The 19,371-nt window shown below is 42.5% G+C and overlaps 1 protein-coding gene across 2 annotated transcripts in view; it reads right to left on the bottom strand.

Moving 5' to 3' along the window:
- The window catches only part of MUSK (muscle associated receptor tyrosine kinase), an 83,111-nt gene that overhangs the window by 10,833 nt on the left and 52,907 nt on the right, over positions 1-19,371 (bottom strand). The window contains exons 9-15 of one of the 2 annotated variants that reach the window (XM_030567410.1): positions 16,502-16,768; positions 12,022-12,197; positions 10,992-11,015; positions 7,495-7,583; positions 6,469-6,628; positions 5,352-5,535; positions 3,169-3,360 (exon numbers count right to left, since the gene is read on the bottom strand). In XM_030567410.1, the coding sequence (XP_030423270.1) occupies positions 3,169-3,360; positions 5,352-5,535; positions 6,469-6,628; positions 7,495-7,583; positions 10,992-11,015; positions 12,022-12,197; positions 16,502-16,768 (1,092 nt within the window). The remainder of the gene's footprint in view (positions 1-3,168; positions 3,361-5,351; positions 5,536-6,468; positions 6,629-7,494; positions 7,584-10,991; positions 11,016-12,021; positions 12,198-16,501; positions 16,769-19,371) is intronic. The other variant, XM_030567411.1, reaches the window with a different exon arrangement.

Genomic DNA, 19,371 nt, shown 5'->3' with positions numbered 1-19,371 from the left:
TTATCCACCAGCCCTGTGCAGCAATGCCAACTGTGAACCTTTGCCCAGGAAATGCTTGGCTTCTGAGGCATTCTTCATGAAGCTGCGAGGTGAGCAGATAACACCAACAGTATGGAGGAAACTCATTCAGAAATCAGGATGGCTGGAGCTTCTCCATCAAGCCAAGGCCAAAAGTAGTTCCCAAAGCACAGTACCTTTCACGCTCTTTTCTAGTTCTCTTTAAGTATCGCTTTAAAACTTTCTATTAAAAGGAATTGCAAAATGCAGTGAAAATTACATGTTGGAATCTGGCGGGATGAGGGTTATTCTGAGGAAATTCACCATGGATAGAATTCACCCAAGTCAACAGGGCCTGCGTAAAGATCTATATACCATTTAAGGCTCACTTAACACACAGCTTAAGTAGGGTTTGACTTGCCTTGTATAAGTGCCATTCTTTTTGGGTCAACTTCAGCCCTGTGCAGAGAGAGAGCCTATAGCAGGGATCGGCAACCTTTGGCATGCCACCCGCCAGGGTAAGCACCTGGCAGGCCAGGCCAGTTTGTTTACCAGCTGCATCCTCAAGTTTGGCTGATTATGGCTCCCACTGGCCGTGGTTCACCATCCCAGGCCAATGGAGTCTATGGGAAGCGGCGCAGGCCACGGGATGTACTAGCCACCACTTCCCACCACCCCCATTGGCCTGGAGTGGAGAACTGCGGCCAGTGGGAGCCGCGATCGGCTGAACCTGCAGACGCAGCAGGTAAAGAAACCGGCCCAGCCCATGAGGGTGCTTACCCTGGCAGGCCACGGGCCAAAGGTTGCCAATCCCTGGCCTATACCCTCAAAATAGAGCTCAAGTGGCCTTAAGTGGGGTATAGACCTTGTGCTGCCTGTCTGCATAGATGTGAATTTTACTCAGTATGAACTAAAATGATGGGCTGTATTCAAGAGTGTGTTCCAGATGCTTGGTTTAGCTAGGCAGGTACGCTGCGTGTAGGGCTGATTTGCCTCATCAGAGTGGCACTTGGCATCCGGTGCACAGTTTTTAATCTGGTCCCATGTGCTTTGTTGTTTCAAACCCAACTATCTAGTTTAGCCATCAAAGCTAACAGTCAATCATAAGCTAAGCATCTGTGATTTTGTTGCTGTGTGCCCTTTAAACTGTTATTTTTAACACTGTCTGTATAAATAAATGTGCACTTCCTCCACATCCCTTCGCGGGGGACAAAAAAAGTCTCACATCCAGTAGAAGTATTTCCTCGCTCTAACAAATTTAACCTACTACATAATTCATTTCCGAATAAAGTTGTCAGTGGTATCACTGACTGTGTCAGTGCAAAGTATTATCCTACTATTACCTTTAAAATATCTGCTCTTGCAACCACGACTTGCAAGAGGAGTCCCTTGACTTAGCAATCAATGAGACTAGTCCCACAAGTAAGATTTGTGGGTGCGTGTCCACGCCGAGGAGCATGTACATTGTTCATTTTGTTTCTCTCTCTCTCTCTCTCATACAATTCCACATATAACCTCATTAACCAGTCATGTTCCATCCTGCAGAAGCGTCTCAAGTACCTCACTGAAATTAACCATGAAAAGAGGAAAGGGAGCCAAAATAAATACACACTGCAGCCTTTCTACTTCCCTTCAGCAATTCTGGGGTGGGATTTTCCAAACAGCTCATCACTGGCCTAATCTTACTCCACTGACGGCAAAGCAGATGTACCACAATCTCCACTGCAGCCAATGGAGGTTTAATTGAGCACATTTGGAATTCTTTCACAAATCCTTCCTGTAAATTGTTGAAAACATTTAGAGAAACCAATACTGGAAAACACTTCCGAGTAATTAATATCCATGAGAACTAGCACCAGGATACTATTTCTGTCCTTTTATCTTCCCTGCTTCACTCGTAACTTATGTAAGCATTTACCTCACTGCTCGTGATTTATGGTCTTTCACCTGCGAAGTAGTGACTCCCCTCTGCTCCCACAGGAATCAAGAGGAACAGGATTTATTCTTAATTCCTTGAATTCAGACTAGTGCCAGGAGTAAGGCCCCGCAACTGTGCCTGCTCGTGTTCCTGACACCCTGATGACCCGCTAGAATGCCTGACAGACCGCCCTGCCTGACTGGCTGAGGAAGCCAGCAGGCCAGTTCTTAAGCCCAGGAGTAGCTTGCTGGCAGCTCAATGCACATGCTCAGGGACTCTCTGCCTCCCTCTGCTTGTGTCTCACCAAGCCCTGCTCTTGCTCTAATCTTCCACAGCTCCAGTCTAGATCCTGCCCTGCACCCAGTCCTGTTTCCACCCTGTCCCTGCCTCAGAACCAGCCCTGTTCTTGCTTTCGCTGATTCCTGGTAACCCATTTCTGAGCCTTGGCTCTGATTCCTGACTCCAGTTCTGTCTTGATCCTTGGCTCTGGCATTTAGACTCTGATTCTGGTTCTGACTCTCTGCTCTGATTCCTGACTCTGACTCTCTTGGGCATGTGGACTCTGACCACTAGGCCTGACTCCTGCTCTGACCACTAGGCTGGACTGCCCATGACCCAGTCGGCTGGCAAATAGGAAAAACTGTTTGTCAATTTCAGGAATAAGGACCCTCTAAGCAAATAAGTGTATTTTTGCAGGTTCAGGGGCTCACTGCAGGATCACAGATAGCAGTAGTGGGGTAACCACCAGCAAATGTTGTTGTTTGGGGTTTTTTTGATTATTTATTTATTTATTTATTTATTTATTTTATTTTTAAATTCTCGCTACTATGTACCAGCATCTTAAACAAACATGAAATCCTGGGAAAATCTGAAAAATTCACAATGAACTAGTCTCAGTAAAAACAAGCAAAATTCTTATTTTCCTGAATGCACCATAAATTTAGCTGCCACATTCAGCTGGATTAACAGGATTAAGTGAGACACTGTCTAATATATAGAAGATGACTATGAATGTTTGTGACAATGTTTTACCAAATTTACCAATTGAAAGTGGGAAACAGGAGTAAACTAGCCTAGTTTTTATAATTAGTTTTGTCATGCTTTCACGCATATTTCATTCTGGTTAGAACAATTAATTTCTCCATGTCAGCTGGAATAAACGAACAAACATTTTCCTGCTACCAGAACTCTAGCCAGATGTTAATGTCTTCTGGGTATCAATATTAAGGAGCACTTGCTAGCAGGACGCTTACCTTGCTTGAAAGACCCTTCCAAATGCTCCTTCTCCAATATCTCTCACGTATTCAATATTGTTTCTTGGGTATTCCAGGCTGAGTAATTTAGGATTCAGGAGAAGGGGTATGCGCTGATACATGGGGTTAGGATGAAGTCTGTCCAATAGGAGCTCTGATGGAAGAGTGGTTAGCGCTGGTGCTTGTGACTCCCTGAAATGATGGATAAGGAAATAATCAGTGGGTTAGCGCATGTAGGGTACTATGTCAGGAGTGAACATTTTGAGATTTGACTCTGCAAGGCTGGAAAAGGGAGGTGCAGAAAAACTATCCACAGGGCCTCTTCACACCATACACAATCATCCCCCCTGATTGAACTGACCTCGTTATCTCTAGCTTGCTTGCTAGCACACATATATATACCTGCCCCTGGATATTTCCATTACATGCATCTGAGGAAGTGGGTATTCACCCACGAAAGCTCATGCTCTAAAACGTCTGTTAGTCTATAAGGTGCCACAGGATTCTTTGCTGCTTTTACAGATCCAGACTAACACGGCTACCCTCTGATACTTGACACCATACACAGACAGCCCACCTGCCCTGCTGCTGGAGCAGTGATCCTCTACGAAAATGGCTGCCAGACCATAGCATGCCCTGAATACATGTTCTGCCTCTTTGCTCCCACCATGTGAGAAGTCTCAAATGGGTGAATGTGGTGTCCCTTAACATGGGGATATGTGCTTGCCAAGTGTACAATGTGCCTGCCTGGGCATTTTGCTACCTGCCTCCTCCTTAACAGTTGTGCACTACTGTGTGTCTCATGACGTATTGTTTATGGGACATTTCCATTTTGCCTGTTATTTCCAGGGATCTTGGCTAAGTAGGTTGGTCTGCCAGGTCAGGGGCCAATCCAGCAGGCCATTGGGTACAGGAGTAGTCCTTCCGTGAGCAGCTGCAATGGAACTACACATGTGAACCAGGATTAGTCATGTGATTAAGAGTTTGCAGGGCCTCACTCAGTAATCTGGGGCAACAATATGGAGAAAGAAGATCTACCACAGGACAACCTACAGCAAAAAGTAATGATACCCTGCAACCATTAGTCTCACCCCTCAGCAGAGCACTCTGCAAAGTTACACTTTTCAAAACCCAGCGTTCTTTCAGTTTTTGACAATTGAAGGAATGTAGCGGCTGGAAAAATTCTTTTCCGGCCTGTTCCACAAACAGTGCAGGCTGTTAACCACAAACAGTCGAGTTGGGGCTAAGGAATTTGCTTTAAGGGCATGAGGGGTTTGAGGAGGGAGAAAACCCACAAATATTATTTTCAACCACATTCATGTCCCGATAACTTCTTATATATTGACTAATTTCTCCCCATTAAGAATTTGTAGCATAATGCCTGGGGACAGAAGAAATTTCATTGAGTCTCCTTTTGTTTTGTTTTTGTTTTATTGGAAGTGGATGGGGCTGGAGTTGCTCCTTTTTAATTCCCTTTGACCATTCAGTTCTTAACAATGTCTAAATATCTCCCCAAGGAGGAAAGTTTCCTACATCTAGATTGTCTAGTAATGGCCTAGGATAGTAGATCCTTACATTCTAAGCTAAACTTGAACTTATTCTCGAATCTATTAATTGCCTGAGAACAATTGTTTGTTGTTCAGAATGTTAATTGCACACACGTTTCCAGAGGTCTTTGTCAAGTGATCTCTCAGGTTATAGGATCTCCTATGTAATCATGAACTTTGCTACTGTTCATATGATTTTCTTAGTCGTATGGGATATAAGTCACCAGTTCCTTGGTTTAGTGTGATGAGAATTCAAAATGAAATATTGCTATCCTCAACTGGAAATGTGATGGAAAGCTGAAGCACTAGACAAGCACTAACATTTTGTCCTGATTTCTAGGTCTCAAGGAAGAACATGAGAATTTTTGGCCTGCATTATTTGTTGTTGTTAATGTATTAATAGTTCCCAGAGGGTCCAGTTAGGATTGGAGCCCCAGGGTGCTAAATAATGAACAGACATATAAAGACACATCCCTGTCCCAAAGAGTTTCCAATCTAATATTTCCCTTTGCCCTATTGTCCTTTAAATGTTGAAACAGACATTTGAACTTAGTGAGTACTGGAATGTCCATTCCAAGCCCCATATTTGCTGGAACAAATCCTACATGGCTTTATTTATAGATCTCTAGGGCTTACCTCTTTTTGTTTTTCCATTGTTTTCGTCTTCGGCAGCAAACAAGAGCAATGATAATGAGAATCACTATCAATGCAAAGCTGGAGATGATGGAAATGATGACAGTCATGGAGTAGGTAGGGGAGAAAGAGGAAGGGAGATTGGGAGTCTCTACACTTGGTTTTTTTGTTCCTGGTGATATGGATACTGCAATGAAAACAAAAACAATGATTCCATCCCTCTTAAATTCTACAAAACTTTTTGTTAAAGGATACTTCTGATGTCACCCAGTTGTCATGGTAATTATTGTGATGTCTACAAATTCAGCAGTATGACTTCACAGCTGGATCATACAGGAGAAGGCCGTTTGGAAGGAAGAAACCCCCTTTTTATGCCAATAACTTTGGTAAGAATCAAAGTAATAGAAGTGGTGGAAAAAATATGATAGGTACAAATGTATTTAAACTTCTTTTTAGTTTAAGTATCTCTTTCAAAAAGCATCATGAATAGAAATATAAGCATTGGTTTAGCTCTTTCAGGGCTATGCTAGCAATCTGTTGGTTTGTACGTGTAATGGCCAAGACTAAAAGTAAAGCTAAGTCAGGTTGTTCCCTTCATTCCTTTTCAAGTGCAGCTATAGTGACATAGCTTTGATTCACTAGAGCCTTACAATGTTTCTGATGTCTGCATAGTGAAAGTGGAAGTAGTGAAAAGGGCCTTTGTATTGATCAAAATATACCTCAGCACTTATTTCTGTGATGGTCAGTTAAAATCCAGACATGCGTGAATAAGAGAAATGCATGCCTGGGCGCCAAGCTGGGAGGCAGGAACTTCTAAATTCGAATCCTGCCTCTGACCTGGACTTCCCATGGCCTTGGGCAAGAAGTCACTTTACTTCTTTTCTATCTTCATCTCCCCTTCTCTACCAATCAGGATGTTATGAGAACGTGCTAGTTTGTAAAGCACTCTGAATATTAAGGCCAAATCCTGTTTCCACTGAAGTCCAAAGAAACTGGCACAACTGTCAGAACTATCAGGGTAACTATTGGGATATGATGGTCCTGAACAGTTTTGTGGATCAATGTTTAATATTCTAAAACTAACAGCTACTGTGAGAGGTTGTCAGCTGCTGTCCCTTACCCTCTCCACAAAGAGGCACACTGCAGTATTCCCAGTTTACAGAATGGTCCTTTGTGTAACACCAGGGACGTTCATTTTCCCCTCCTGGATTACGACAAGAGTTCTCTGCATTTGACAGCTCTGGGAAAACCTGAGGGGTCCTTCTGTGCAAATGGGGTACCTAGTGGGAAGGAATATGTTAGCTTTAGTGTTTTTAGAGTGCACTTCTTCCTGATGTTTTTAGAAACAGCTGATGGTTGCAAGTCTGCAACAGCTTCCCAAGAAACATGTGACATCTGCATCTTGCGAGAGAGCGGCCATGAGGGTGAAATGCTAACACACCTGACCTTTTAACCATGCTTTCCCTGGCTTTCTGCCTCTGAGGCCCCGATCCTCCAAGCTATTTAGGCACTTAGCTCCCATCGATTTCATTGAGAATTAAGCATCTAAACAGGGCCTGAGTAATTTGCTGGCCATCTCGGTATCATTTTCAATAGGTGGGATTTTATTCCACTTACTAGTACATATTACAGGAAAATACAATTGCTTAAATAGATGGGCTCCTGTATCATCTGTCTACTGTGCTTCTGGGGGATTCCTCCACTAGGCCTGAGGTGCCAGGCAGGGAATGATTGCCCCAGTGAAGGCAGATTCTTCAGCAGTGTGAAGCTAGCTTGCGTCTTCTGTGCCACCATCCTCCTTTTCTTGATGCTGGTCGAGGGACCGAGGAAGATCTGCCCAGTTGATCTGCAACTGCCATAATACCCCTTTGAGGTCATTGGCATTTGGCACTGTTTAAGCCAGTTTTCAGGTTGCTCTAATGCAAGGGAGATGCCTAGCACATAGCTGGCTCCTCAGATGCCATCTTTGCCCCCACTCCTCTGTGGACTTGTACACTCAGGATAGTATACTTAGGCTGGGATTTTCAGAGGATTTTCCAGAGCAGCGGCTCAACTTCCACTGAGTTTCTGTAAGACTCCTCTGGATATCCCAGCATTAGACTATAGATCCAACCCCGACTGTAGATCTGAATAAACTGATGCTCACCTGTTCACTCCACTTCTGGCAAGGAATGCCTGAGGTTGTGACATTGACAGAACCCTGGTAGAACCTGCCATTGCCTTTGTAGCAAGTTGCTGTGGGAAAAGGCCATTTAAACAAGTGAAGTGAGACAATGGACTGTGGCACAGTGAATCAAAAATGGAAAAACTTTCATAAAATAGGAATAAATGACCACACCAGCAGATCAGATGCAAAAAAACATCCTTGAGAACATTAAGGTGTCCAGACAGCTAGTCTGCCATCAAGAGACTATCTAGACTTCTGTTCACACCATTGAATAGATTTTGAACTCAGCTTCACAAAGATAAATCTGGTGTAACTCCAAAGGAGCTACTGGAGTTATTCCAGGTTTACACCATTGTGACATGAGTTCAGATTTCAGTCTAGGCATTCTGTCCATCTCATCCATCCAATTTACTCCTCCTGTTACAGAAAATGCAGCACAGAACCCCTCTAAACACCCTAGGAGTATCTTTCTAGTTGTTTCATATGCAGATCTAGTCAGCAAAGCTGATTGAAATGTAAAATTAGTTATTCCTTGTTTCCTGTAAAATTAAGGTTAAAAGGAGGGACAGGTTTTAGAACTGTACAATTAAATACCATCCTGTACATCAAAAGGTTTGCCGATCTGATTAGAATGAGTTGGTTCTAAGGAACGAAGGGGAAAATTTTCAAAAATACGTAAGGGATTAAAGTGCACAAGCCCCCCTAATAGTCACTGAAACTATTCTAAATTCCAGGGCCAGATCATGCCAATTGGAGACCATAACACAGGACCCCTGTGGATCAGCCTCACACCCTCTTAGACTGGCAGTGACCTAGGGCAGTCTTCCCCTTTGGGACTAGGAATAGAGGTCCCCACAAGTCCCTGGAGAGGCAGGGTGGCAGCAGAGTGTCTACACTGGCTTCAGAGGGGAGAATCAGGCTCTGTGACTGTGTCCCTCTTCTCTAACCAACATGTGGTGCTTGTCTTATGAGAGTGTAAGCTCTTCAGGGATTAGTGTGTGTGCAGTGCCTAGACACTGTAGGTAGTACCTGCACACAGTGATACTAAGAATAAAGAATGAATACAGTTCAGATAGATATCCAAAGCTTATTCATGCTGGAGAAAAACTGAGCAGGAAATCTTGTGAGAATAGGCTTAAGTGCAAGGTTTCCTAAACTAGCTGCTTCTGGGATGGCTGGAAGTGCCACAAGGATTACCTCTCACACACTATTTCAGCATCATTTCTTCCATTGCTGGCCAGACACCAGAAGTGCTAAGAAGGGACAACATTAGGAAACAGGGTGACAAGTTACACTAACAGTTTTGAACTTCAGGAAAGATTTGTTTGGGCTTCAGTTTGAGTTTGGGGCAAAAGGTTTGGCCTTTTAGTTTGTCTGAACAGATTTTACCCATTCCTCATCTGTAGGATAAATGTAGTTCATGCAGATCTAGGTTGCAGGTATAAATATTTAGAGTGGACATTTACAGTACAAGTTCAAAAGAACCAATGGAAGTAGTGCTACTAGAGTAAATTAAACACATCGTAGATGATCACGTATCCCTTAATTGCTTGCATTCCACGCCTCAATTACTATAATTTATTTTCTATAGTCTCTGAACACTTCATACAGGGCTCCCTGCATTACACACTTGGCAGAGGAAAGAAAACACACATCAGACCCTACAACGACAATATCCTGGCAGCACAGAATGAATATTTTAGGAGTTTTCCTTTCAAAGGCAAAGTAAATGATATCTGAAACTTGTTTAATGACAGATCTGGCATCCAGATGCCAGTAAAGCATTAGCCTGTTTCTTGACAAAAATAAAAGCCGTGCACAGTGACCCATGCTCTCTGATTTGATACTCACACCACATGTCTGAAATAAACAGCCATATAATGGCTGCGAGACACTTTCTAGTGACCTTTTGGAATTGGAAACAATTACCAAAAAAGTAGCCCCTGCTTTCTGTCTAAGGGTGATGAGAAACTGGGAAACAAAGGTGCCATTCACATGACAGGCCTCCCATAAGAAGGAGCAAGGAGTAACAGAGGTTCTGTATTTGGGATTTAGTTAATAGTAGCTCTGTTGATTATGCATGAGTTGGAACACACTCCAGCTCACTCTCCCATAGCTGGATGGACTGGCAATCATATTGTAATAAAAATGTACTAAAATCTTCCTTTTGTCCCTAAAGCCAGCAGATATGACTGAACGGACATGGGAAGGGGGGCAGGATATCAGCTGAATAAGGTGTCCTTTGGTAAAATGCCATTGATACTAGACAGGCAGCATTTTTACACAGTCTCTCTTCTGAGCTGCCACAGCATTTAAAACCTCTGACCCAAAAATGATTAAGAGAGGGTTAATGCGTGCTCTCTCTCTCTCTCTCTCTCTCTCTCTCTCTATATATATATAATGTGTGTGTGTGTGTATATATATACACAGAGAGAGAGAGAGAGAGAGAGAGAGAATGCACCCCTTCTTCTCTGAGCAGGGGCAGGACTACAGCTGAATGCCTAAAATGCAAGATTTGTGTCAAGGCAGCACAACTGGAGCAGCTGTAATGAATTAAGCTGTGTCTCACAGAACATTATGATAGGGAAGTGCTCTGGGGATTTGGATGGCTGCTTTTGAAAGCCAAAAGAAGGGTGGGGAGAGAGAGAATATTATCTGGAAAAGCCTATTTTTGCCTCCCAAATTTTTCTTCTGTTTGCATTGGGTGCCCAGCACTGTAGTATCTGAGCACCTCCCAAGGGTGGAAGTAAAAGTACAAGAGTTTTGTTTTGTTTTCTTTTATTCTCTCTCTCTTTCTCTCTCCCTCCACCCTTCTACAGCTCCTTTCTTCTCCCTTCCTCTCCTTTGCCCTTCCACATTCATTCTTCCTCCTGGCTCAGTTTAGCTGTCTATGGGAATGCCAAACAGTCAAAGCAGTGAGTTTAACTTGCAGTCTTTATGAAGAGTCTTGGCATCATACTGAGGAGTTGCATACACACATTTCAGCCTATGCAAAGGCCAGACCGTTACAGTTTATCAAATCAAAAGCTCCACAGAAGGGATGAACAGTCAGAGTCGTCATGCTGCAAAATCTTGCCTCATCATAAAGAAAAAGTATATTGCACATATTTGAAGCATGAAACATATTTGGATTTACCAACCCCCTCAAGTGTTAAAAAAGCATGAGTCAAGGCCCCCCAAAATCATGAGATTGGCTTTAAAAAAATCACAAGATTCTAAAAATGAATTTTGTTGGTTCTTTTTATTTGCCTTTTGAAGTTGAAAAGTTTTGGGGATCACATTTTCTCCCCAAGCCTGAGAGCTATTTTTTTTAATGAAAACTGAGCTTTTCAGGTAATAACCTGATTCCAGTAGGTAGTTGGAGCTGAAAGAACCCCGCTCTGCTCCCAAATACCATGAGAGTTGGCAACATGGCATCTTAAACAACTAGACCAAGTCAAGGACTCTAGTTCTAAACTCCAAGGGAATCTACTTACTGGTTGTATTTTCTGTCTCAAAATCTGGAGGGGAAAAAAAGACAAACAACAAGTAAGCAACAGATGTTCTAACTGAAATCTTTGTTCAATGGTGCAGCTACTATCAGTCCTCTCACATGTTGTGGGAAAACATTCTTTCCCAGAAGCGCTCCGGGGAATTTTTCTGTGAATACACCAGTTCTTCAAAGTTGCAACACTATCATTAACGAAACTGGTTTTAGCAACTGGATTGGTTTTGAGACCGGAGGTTCTAAAATAGGGTGGTTGTTTTTTGGGTGGGTTGTACGTTGGAATCAGACCAAATAAACAAACTGTTGTTCCTTTCATTCTTTAATGCACAGAATATGGCATTTCAAGCGTAGGGTAAAGTAGAACTAAAGATGTTACAAGGCTGCAATTTACTTCAAGAGCCTCTTCCAACTACGTAGACTGCTACCTAGGAAACTGATTTCCTACCAGTTCTTATTTTATTTGTAAATTTTATATTTTACAATCGTCTTCTTCCTTGTCAGAGGGCTTTGACATGCTACAGTCTAATAAATGCTTAAAGGTACCACAGGCCAAATCCAGTGTACCCTATGTGTCTTCAGTGTTTTGAGTGGGATTCTTTTAGCTGGTCACTCTCCCTTGGAGTCACACTGCCAAGGACTTCCCAGCCTCCTCCTGCCCCTGGTATCCCTCTTTAAAGGGGCTCCCCTGCAGAGAGGGTTTTCTTAGGAAAGCTATTACAGCCCCTGGGTGTATTTGGGTTGACTGCTGGGTGCAAGGGGGATTCATTCTCCCTCATCCAATCCACAGATCCCCCAAACTCTGGAGAATCCACCATGGAGCTCAAAGAAAGGGGGCAGGATTAACATATTGTCTGATAATCCCCCTTTCCCTGGCGAAGAAGAGAGCTACATTCTTAGGGCATAATCTGGTCCACACTTTGGTCCTGATCACTCACTGGCCTCAGGCCTTCCCCTCCTCCCCAAACTCTTGCTAAGCCTTGACTACATTTAGCACAGCAGCAAGCAGAATTCTCAGTTACCGAAATATGGAATCCTGGTGCAGGCCTTGGGGTCCTGGTGCAGGCTGGGAAGTCTGTTGCATTCAGGTAGAGCAAGCAGCATTAATCCTGGTTTGTAAATCCCTTTCTGGGAATTCTCCTCCAGTGAGAGCCATTCCTTAAAGCAGTAGAGATCCTTTACCGCAAGGCAATGCTCTCTACATTATTTTACAAAGAACAGTGAAATACACAGTCAATGGCTTGCTGATAAACACTGCATTAACAATGGTGTGCAAAAGTTATGCAGACAGTTCCTTAGCTCATGGAAATCGGCGTGGCTCCACTGATTTCCAGGAGGCCATGCTGATTTATACGAGCTGTGAATCCAGCTCATAAACTGTAACGGAAACATTGCATGAAATATAACAATTTGCTTGAGGGAAATCCTTGAAGCTGCATTTTTTTTGTGAAGCAGCACTCTGTTCAAAGCATATTGTTCTGTATCATGGGTTCACACCAACTAATGACAACATGTCATGCCTGTGGGTCACCTTAACCTCCTCTTGCCCCTCCTCAAAACTCACCTCTCTGCCGTAATGCAGACAAAAGCTGCAATCTGATACCAGGTGTTCACCTGCCATTGCTACTCCTGATTGGCTGAGAATTGTGCACATCCTATTTTTTTAAATCTTATCTCCCCACTCTGGTCTCCTTGAAGGTCTCCTCCACCTGCTATGTCTTGTCTTTTTCACTGTAATCTCTTGGGGGCGGAGACCTTTCTATAGCACCTAGTCCAATGAAACACCAACATGGATGAGATCTCTAGGTGCTAAGCCAATAGAAATGTTAAATAATAGATAAAAAGGGGACTGTCTGATGTTTTTCATCCCAGGTGGTTCTTTGAAAGTGATTTGATAAATAAATTATTGAAATTCATTGACATTTTCAGTTGTTTCAGGAATAGCGTGCTGTCAGTTTTGGTTTTCTTATAAAGCAGACAGTTTTTTCCTGTCATACCCAGAATATTGGGAAAGATTTTGGGGTTGGTAATTAGTTAATTATCAGCCATTCATTTTTTTTATTTTTATTTTTTTTGGAAACCTGGGCCGGAATACAATCTTTGCGGTTACAAGTGGAGATGATTTTGGCAGACGTGGCCAAGTCTGTGGGACAGGCTTACCTACTATTCAAAACCAGCACAGGCTTTGGCATCATTAGGAGTTGAGCAGTTGGCAGATGATAATAATAACTGAATCAGTCACCCCTGGAAATATGTAACCTAGAGCACCACATTGCAATTTGACACAATTTTATCAATTTTGTTGCTACCAGTTTCTCTACTACTCAGTGAGAATTAATGTTAATAATAGCTGGGGTCATTGCGAATCTTTATAAAACGTTCTGCCCCTGTGGAGTCACAACCGTTCAGTGATAGCACGGCTGAGGTGGAGTATATTTTACCAAGGGATGGGGCAGCTGCTCTTCTGCAGCTGCAATGAGTGTGCTGTCAAGGCTCTAGTTAGGAGCAGAGCTGTGTAAGAAGAATGCACCGAGCCTGCCTACATTGTGTTTGCCTTTAGCCAGCGCTGTCTCCTTGCTAACTCCCATAAGCACCAAGTTCAGCCAGGCATATCAATTTTAACTGAACAGCACATTCCAAAGGAGTGACATACGCATCCTAAACTGGGGAATATTGATGATCTTGGGGAACTGGGCAGGGATTTGGGAGATGCAGGTTCAAGACCTGCTTCTACCACAAACATCTCGCATGTCCCTGAGCAAGTTGATTAAGCTATTTGTGCCTGTGAAATGGGGATGAACATCCCTGTTGAGGGGTATTGTGAGGCTAAAATCATTCAAGTTTCTGAAGTTCTCTGATGCTATGATGATGGGGCCATGTAAGCAGTCCTTTGTACAAAACCTAATTCTGAGGAGCATGAGCTTGATGAGGTCATATATAAAAAGAGATGACTTCAGACCATTAGTAGAATCCTTGTGTAATGTAAATGAAAAATATACAAATCAGCAGGAGGACAGGTGGGCCAGTAACCTGTTAGTGACCATTCGGACTAGGAAAAACAGAACCTTATTTAAGAGAAGAAGCAGAGATGCCACCTGGTCATTCCAGATTATTTTTTAACATACAAATGTTACTTGCTGCCTGATCCACTAAGTACTAAGAGCAGCAGTATCTCAAAAGGAATTCACTCATTCTTCTCCTGCCTGAGCTGTTGTCATACCCAGCCAGCAATACAAGAAGAAGGATGGAGCCAATCAATAACTGCATAAGATGAGAAGTTACTTTCCCTCAAAATATGGCAATTCACCATTTCTCCCAGTGCTTCTTATCCAGGGACTCCAGAGTCAATTGGAAAGAATGTGAGATTCCTTGTGATTCATGGTGTTCACTGTTTTTTTTTTTTTGTTTTTTTAAACAAGTCATCCCTTTTGTAAACTACAAGGTAAGTACCTGTACCTGGTAAACAAACATTAAACCAAGACTACCTACTTGTTCTGAACGGGTATCAGTGATGATCATATAGTCCCAAGGGAACCTAATCCTATGAAAATATACTGTGTAATGGATTTGGGATTTATGGTTTTAGAATGACCTATGAGTCAGCACAGAAGCATGACAACTGCTAACATTCATGACAAAGAGAATGATCAGAATAGTAAGGGTGAGATTTTCCAAGCAGTCTAAACAAGTCAGCTAATGCTCACCAAAAAAAGTAAAGGGAATAAGAAAGGTATTTGAAAAAAATGATAAAAAAATACTAGAGAGAAAGTGGTCTCTTAATAAAAGAGTAGGCTGGTGAAATTTGTTTTAAAATGTCTGAGCTACCGAATTTCTTATTTAAAAATGGAATTTAATGAGATTTGAAAAGTGGTGAGGTCTGGCCAATTGCTATAGAAAGATAAGAAGCTGCTGATAAAGAGCAGACAATATAACTGGAAAAATTAATATATACAAATCAACAAGACCACCTGAAATGCATCCAAGGGCTCGGAACCATTGACATTTACATTTCAGAAATCAAAAACCGCAGAAGTAGTACTGGTGTTGCAGTTCTGGAGAAAATCATTGTGGTACTGCTCTTTGATCTTTAAAAGAGGAAGAGGGAGTAATTGTCTGACTTCAATCCATATTGAAATAATGGAACATATATATAAATTGTGCATGTATCTACAGAGTGATAATGAAACCATTGGCAATAAGCAGCTGGGATTTTTAAATAGATCATTCCAGACAAATCTATTAATCTTGAATTCTCTTACAAACCCTTAGGCCCACGGGGCAGAGCCTCAGTTGGTGCAGGAACTAGGTTGGTTTATGCAGCTTAGGCTGTGGCCCATAATTTTTCAAGCCCTCTAGGCACAGAACTTCCACTGAGTCACTAGGAACGCCGTCCATAGAGGGCCACTTGCGGATGGTGGGGCAAGGGATGCAGTAGGTGTAATATTTAATACAGCACCTTGGAAAGCCATGCTTGACAAATACATTGTGATTGGCTTGGATATAAATACTGTCACATAAACTGAAAATAGGCTGAGATTGCTGTGTGGATTGGCAAATCTAGTATACAGTATATTCACCAAATTTAATGCATACTACATCATCATAAGTCATACTGGGATTCCCCCTAAACGACTTTTTTTTAGAGATGCTGAGGGAGTTGCACTGAAAGAGGTGAATGATTTTGGTAGGCTGTCTCATTGAGTGGGATAGTGGACCCCTATATAACTATAGAGGTAACAGTGATTAGAGAGACCACTTGACTCTGTTTTGGTTTGAGTTCAGTGGATCCAGTCCTGACCCCTCTATTTGCCATTTCTGCCAATCAGAGATTTGGTTGAGGCAAGACTTCAGGATTGGCACACTGCTCTGATAAATGTTCATTTTGAAGTGGGAGTCATTATCACTTTACCCCAAACAACCAATGTGCTATATGAACAAACAGGTACACCTGCATTAGCATGGATGCACCAATGGGCACTTATGCACAGTTATCCATCAGACCATGCAAATACATATGTTGGCATTTGTGCTGTCATACCTGTTGTACGGTGTTTTGACGTTTTTCTTTACATGGTTAAAATAATTATTTATGTTTGTTACTGGGTTAGCCAAATCCTGCAGCCCACACTCTGTCCTTACTTTGAATAATGACTTCATGATGTGACCCAATACTAATAAAATACCTAGCATTTACATAATATAGCACGATTCCTCTTCAGATCACTTTACAGACATTAACTCATTCATTCATTAAACCTCTTGTGCACCTATCCTCACTGCAGTCTAAGTAAGCTTTGTGATTGTGTTCAGTGGGGTGGGTTCAGAACCTCCATGAGCAGATGAACAAAGCTGAAACTGGGGCAAAGAAAAATGCCATACACGTTTATGGTTTTAAACATTAAAAATGTAATTTTCTTGTTCTTTCTTACAATCCCTACTTCTTGTCTGGACAAACTCCCCCCGCCCTTTCTGAAATCCACCCAGATGGTCAATGTTTTTTACCTGCACACAGGCTTTGGAGCCGGTCCAAGTCCGGAGGGATTGCACTCCTGGAAGATGTAGTTACACAGCAGAGACTCAGCAGCCGGGTGGCAGAATGAACTCACCGTTTTCAGTTCAGTCCAGGCAGTATGAACAAGCAGCTCTTGGGTCTCCTCTGGGTCAGCATAGGAGGAGTTGAAGAAAACAAGAGCATCCTTCACCAAGATAGCACTACACACCTCACCTCTGTATGTGCTGCAGTAGCCTGTATCACCCTTGTACAGTTTGCTGGTGGGGGGAATGTACACAGGAGTAAGTGTACAGCGGTAATCTGTGCTGAAGTGCATAGTTTCATCAGTAAGACAGTATTTATAAGGCTAATTAGACAGTGAAGACTACATAGACTCATAGACTTTAAGGTCAGAAGGGATCATTATGATCATCTAGTCTGACCTGCAGAATGCAGGCCACAGAATCTCACCCACCTACTACTGTAACAAACCCCTAACCTATGTCTGAATTATTGAAGTCCTCAAATCGTGGTTTAAAGACCTCAAGGTGCAGAGAATCCTCCAGCAAGTGACCCGTGCCCCATGCTGCAAAGGAAGATGAAAAACCTCCAGGGCCTCTGCCAATCTGCCCTGGAGGAAAATTCCTCCCTGACTCCAAATTTGGTGATCAGTTAAACCCTGAGCATGTGGGCAAGACTCACCAGCCAGCACCCAGGAAAGAATTATCTGTAGTAACTCAGATCCTACCCCATCTAACATCCCATAACAGACCTTTGGGCATATTTACCTGCTAATAATCAAAGATCAATTAATTGCCAAAATTAGGCTATCCCATCATACCATCCCCTCCATAAACTTATCGAGCTTAGTCTTGAAGCCAGATATGTCTTTTGCCCCCACTACTCCTCTTGGAAGGCTGTTCCAGAACTTCACTCCTCTGATGGTTAGAAACCTTCATCTAATTTCAAGTCTAAATATCCTTGTGTCCAGTTTATATCTATTTGTTTTTGTGTCCTTGTTCATACTAAGCTTAAATAATTCCTCTCCCTCCCTGATATTTATCCCTCTGATACATTTATAAAGAGCAATCATGTCTCCCCTCAGCCTTCTTTTGGTTAGGCTAAACAAGCCAAGCTCTTTGACTCTCCTTTCATAAGGCAGGTTTTCCATTCCTTGGATCATCCTAGTAGACCGTCTCTGAACCTGTTCAAGTTTGAATTCATCCTTCTTAAACATGGGAGACCAGAACTGCACACAGTATTCCAGATGAGGTCTCACCAGTGCCTTGTATAACGGTTCTAACACCTCCTTATCTTTACTGGAAATACCTCGCCTGATGCATCCCAAAACCGCATTAGCTTTTTTAACGGCCATATCACATTGGTGGCTCGTTGTCATCCTATGATCAACCAATACTCCGAGGTCCTTCTCCTCCTCTGTTACTTCCAACTGATATGTCCCAAATTTATAACCAGAATTCTTGTTGTTAATCCCTAAATGCATGACCTTGCACTTTTCACTACTAAATTTTATACTATTACTATTCTTTCAGTTTACAAGGTCATCCAGATCTTCCTGTAGGATATCCCAGTACTTTTCTCTGTATTAGCAATACCTCCCAGCTTTGTGTCATCTGCAAACTTTATTAGTACATTTCCACTTTTTGTGCCAAGGTCAGTAATAAAAAGATTAAATAAGATTGGTCCCAAAACCGATCCCTGAGGAACTTCACTAGTAACCTCCCTCCAGCCTGACAGTTCACCCTTCAGTATGACCTGTTGTAGTCTCCCCTTTAACCAGTTCCATATCCACCTTTCAATTTTCATATTGATCCCCACCTTTTCCAATGTAGCTAATAATTCCCCATGTGGAACCGTATCAGATGCCTTACTGAAATCGAGGTAAATTAGATCCACTGCATTTGCTTTGTCTAAAAAATCTGTTGCCTTCTCAAAGAAGGAGATCAGATTGGTTTGGCACAATCTACCTTTTGTAAACCATGTTGTATTTTGTAAACCATTGACCTCGATGTCCTTAACTACTTTCTCCTTCAGAAGTTTTTCCAAGACCTTGCATACTACTGATGTCAAATTAACAGGCCGATAATTACTCGGATCACTTTTTTTCCCTTTCTTAAAAATAGGAACTATGTTAGCAATTCTCCAGTGCGTACGGTACAACCCCTGAGTTTACTGATTCATTAAAAATTCTTGCTAATGGGCTTGCAATTTCATGTAGCACAAATATGACCATTAAAACAATCAGGTGCTATCCAAACTTGGACCCAGGTGCAACTTACATAAGATTTCCACTCTGTCTGGAGCATGAGTGCAGTGTACTGCAGGAGACATCTGTGCATGCGTAACCCATATGCCTAATAGGGAGATAGCTCTTTAAGAGACTCACTAGGGGGGAGGTAGGAGTGAGTTGTGTCTGGGTCATTGTTGCTAGGCAGATTAAGCACTCCGCATCCACAAGCTTCTGGAATTGGATGTGGCAGTTTTGGGTCTGCTCCAATAGGTCCCCTAGCAACAATGACCCAGACACAACTCACTCCTACCTCCCCCCTAGTGAGTCTCTTAAAGAGCTATCTCCCTATTAGGCATATGGGTTACACATGGAAGCCCTAGTACAGAAGTTCCAATTAGGCCTAGGCAAAGTGATTTGGGTATGGTAAGAACCAATCGCAACCATAGCCCAACATTCAAACCAAACCCTGGTCCAATATTTTCTCAGGTGAGGAAAAATGTGTTTTCTCTCTCTGATGCAGTCCTGCGTTCCAGTGTGGACTACAAGCAGCAGAAAGGGCTGGCCTAGTGCAGAATAAGTATAGTAAGAAAGCATGACAATTTATGGGGTTTATAATTATTATTACAAACA

Source organism: Gopherus evgoodei, chromosome 6 (genome assembly GCF_007399415.2).
Source record: "Gopherus evgoodei ecotype Sinaloan lineage chromosome 6, rGopEvg1_v1.p, whole genome shotgun sequence".
NCBI lineage: Eukaryota > Metazoa > Chordata > Testudines > Testudinidae > Gopherus > Gopherus evgoodei.
The sequence above is the reverse complement of the archived record's forward strand: the minus strand, read 5'-3'. Positions and strand labels throughout refer to the sequence as shown.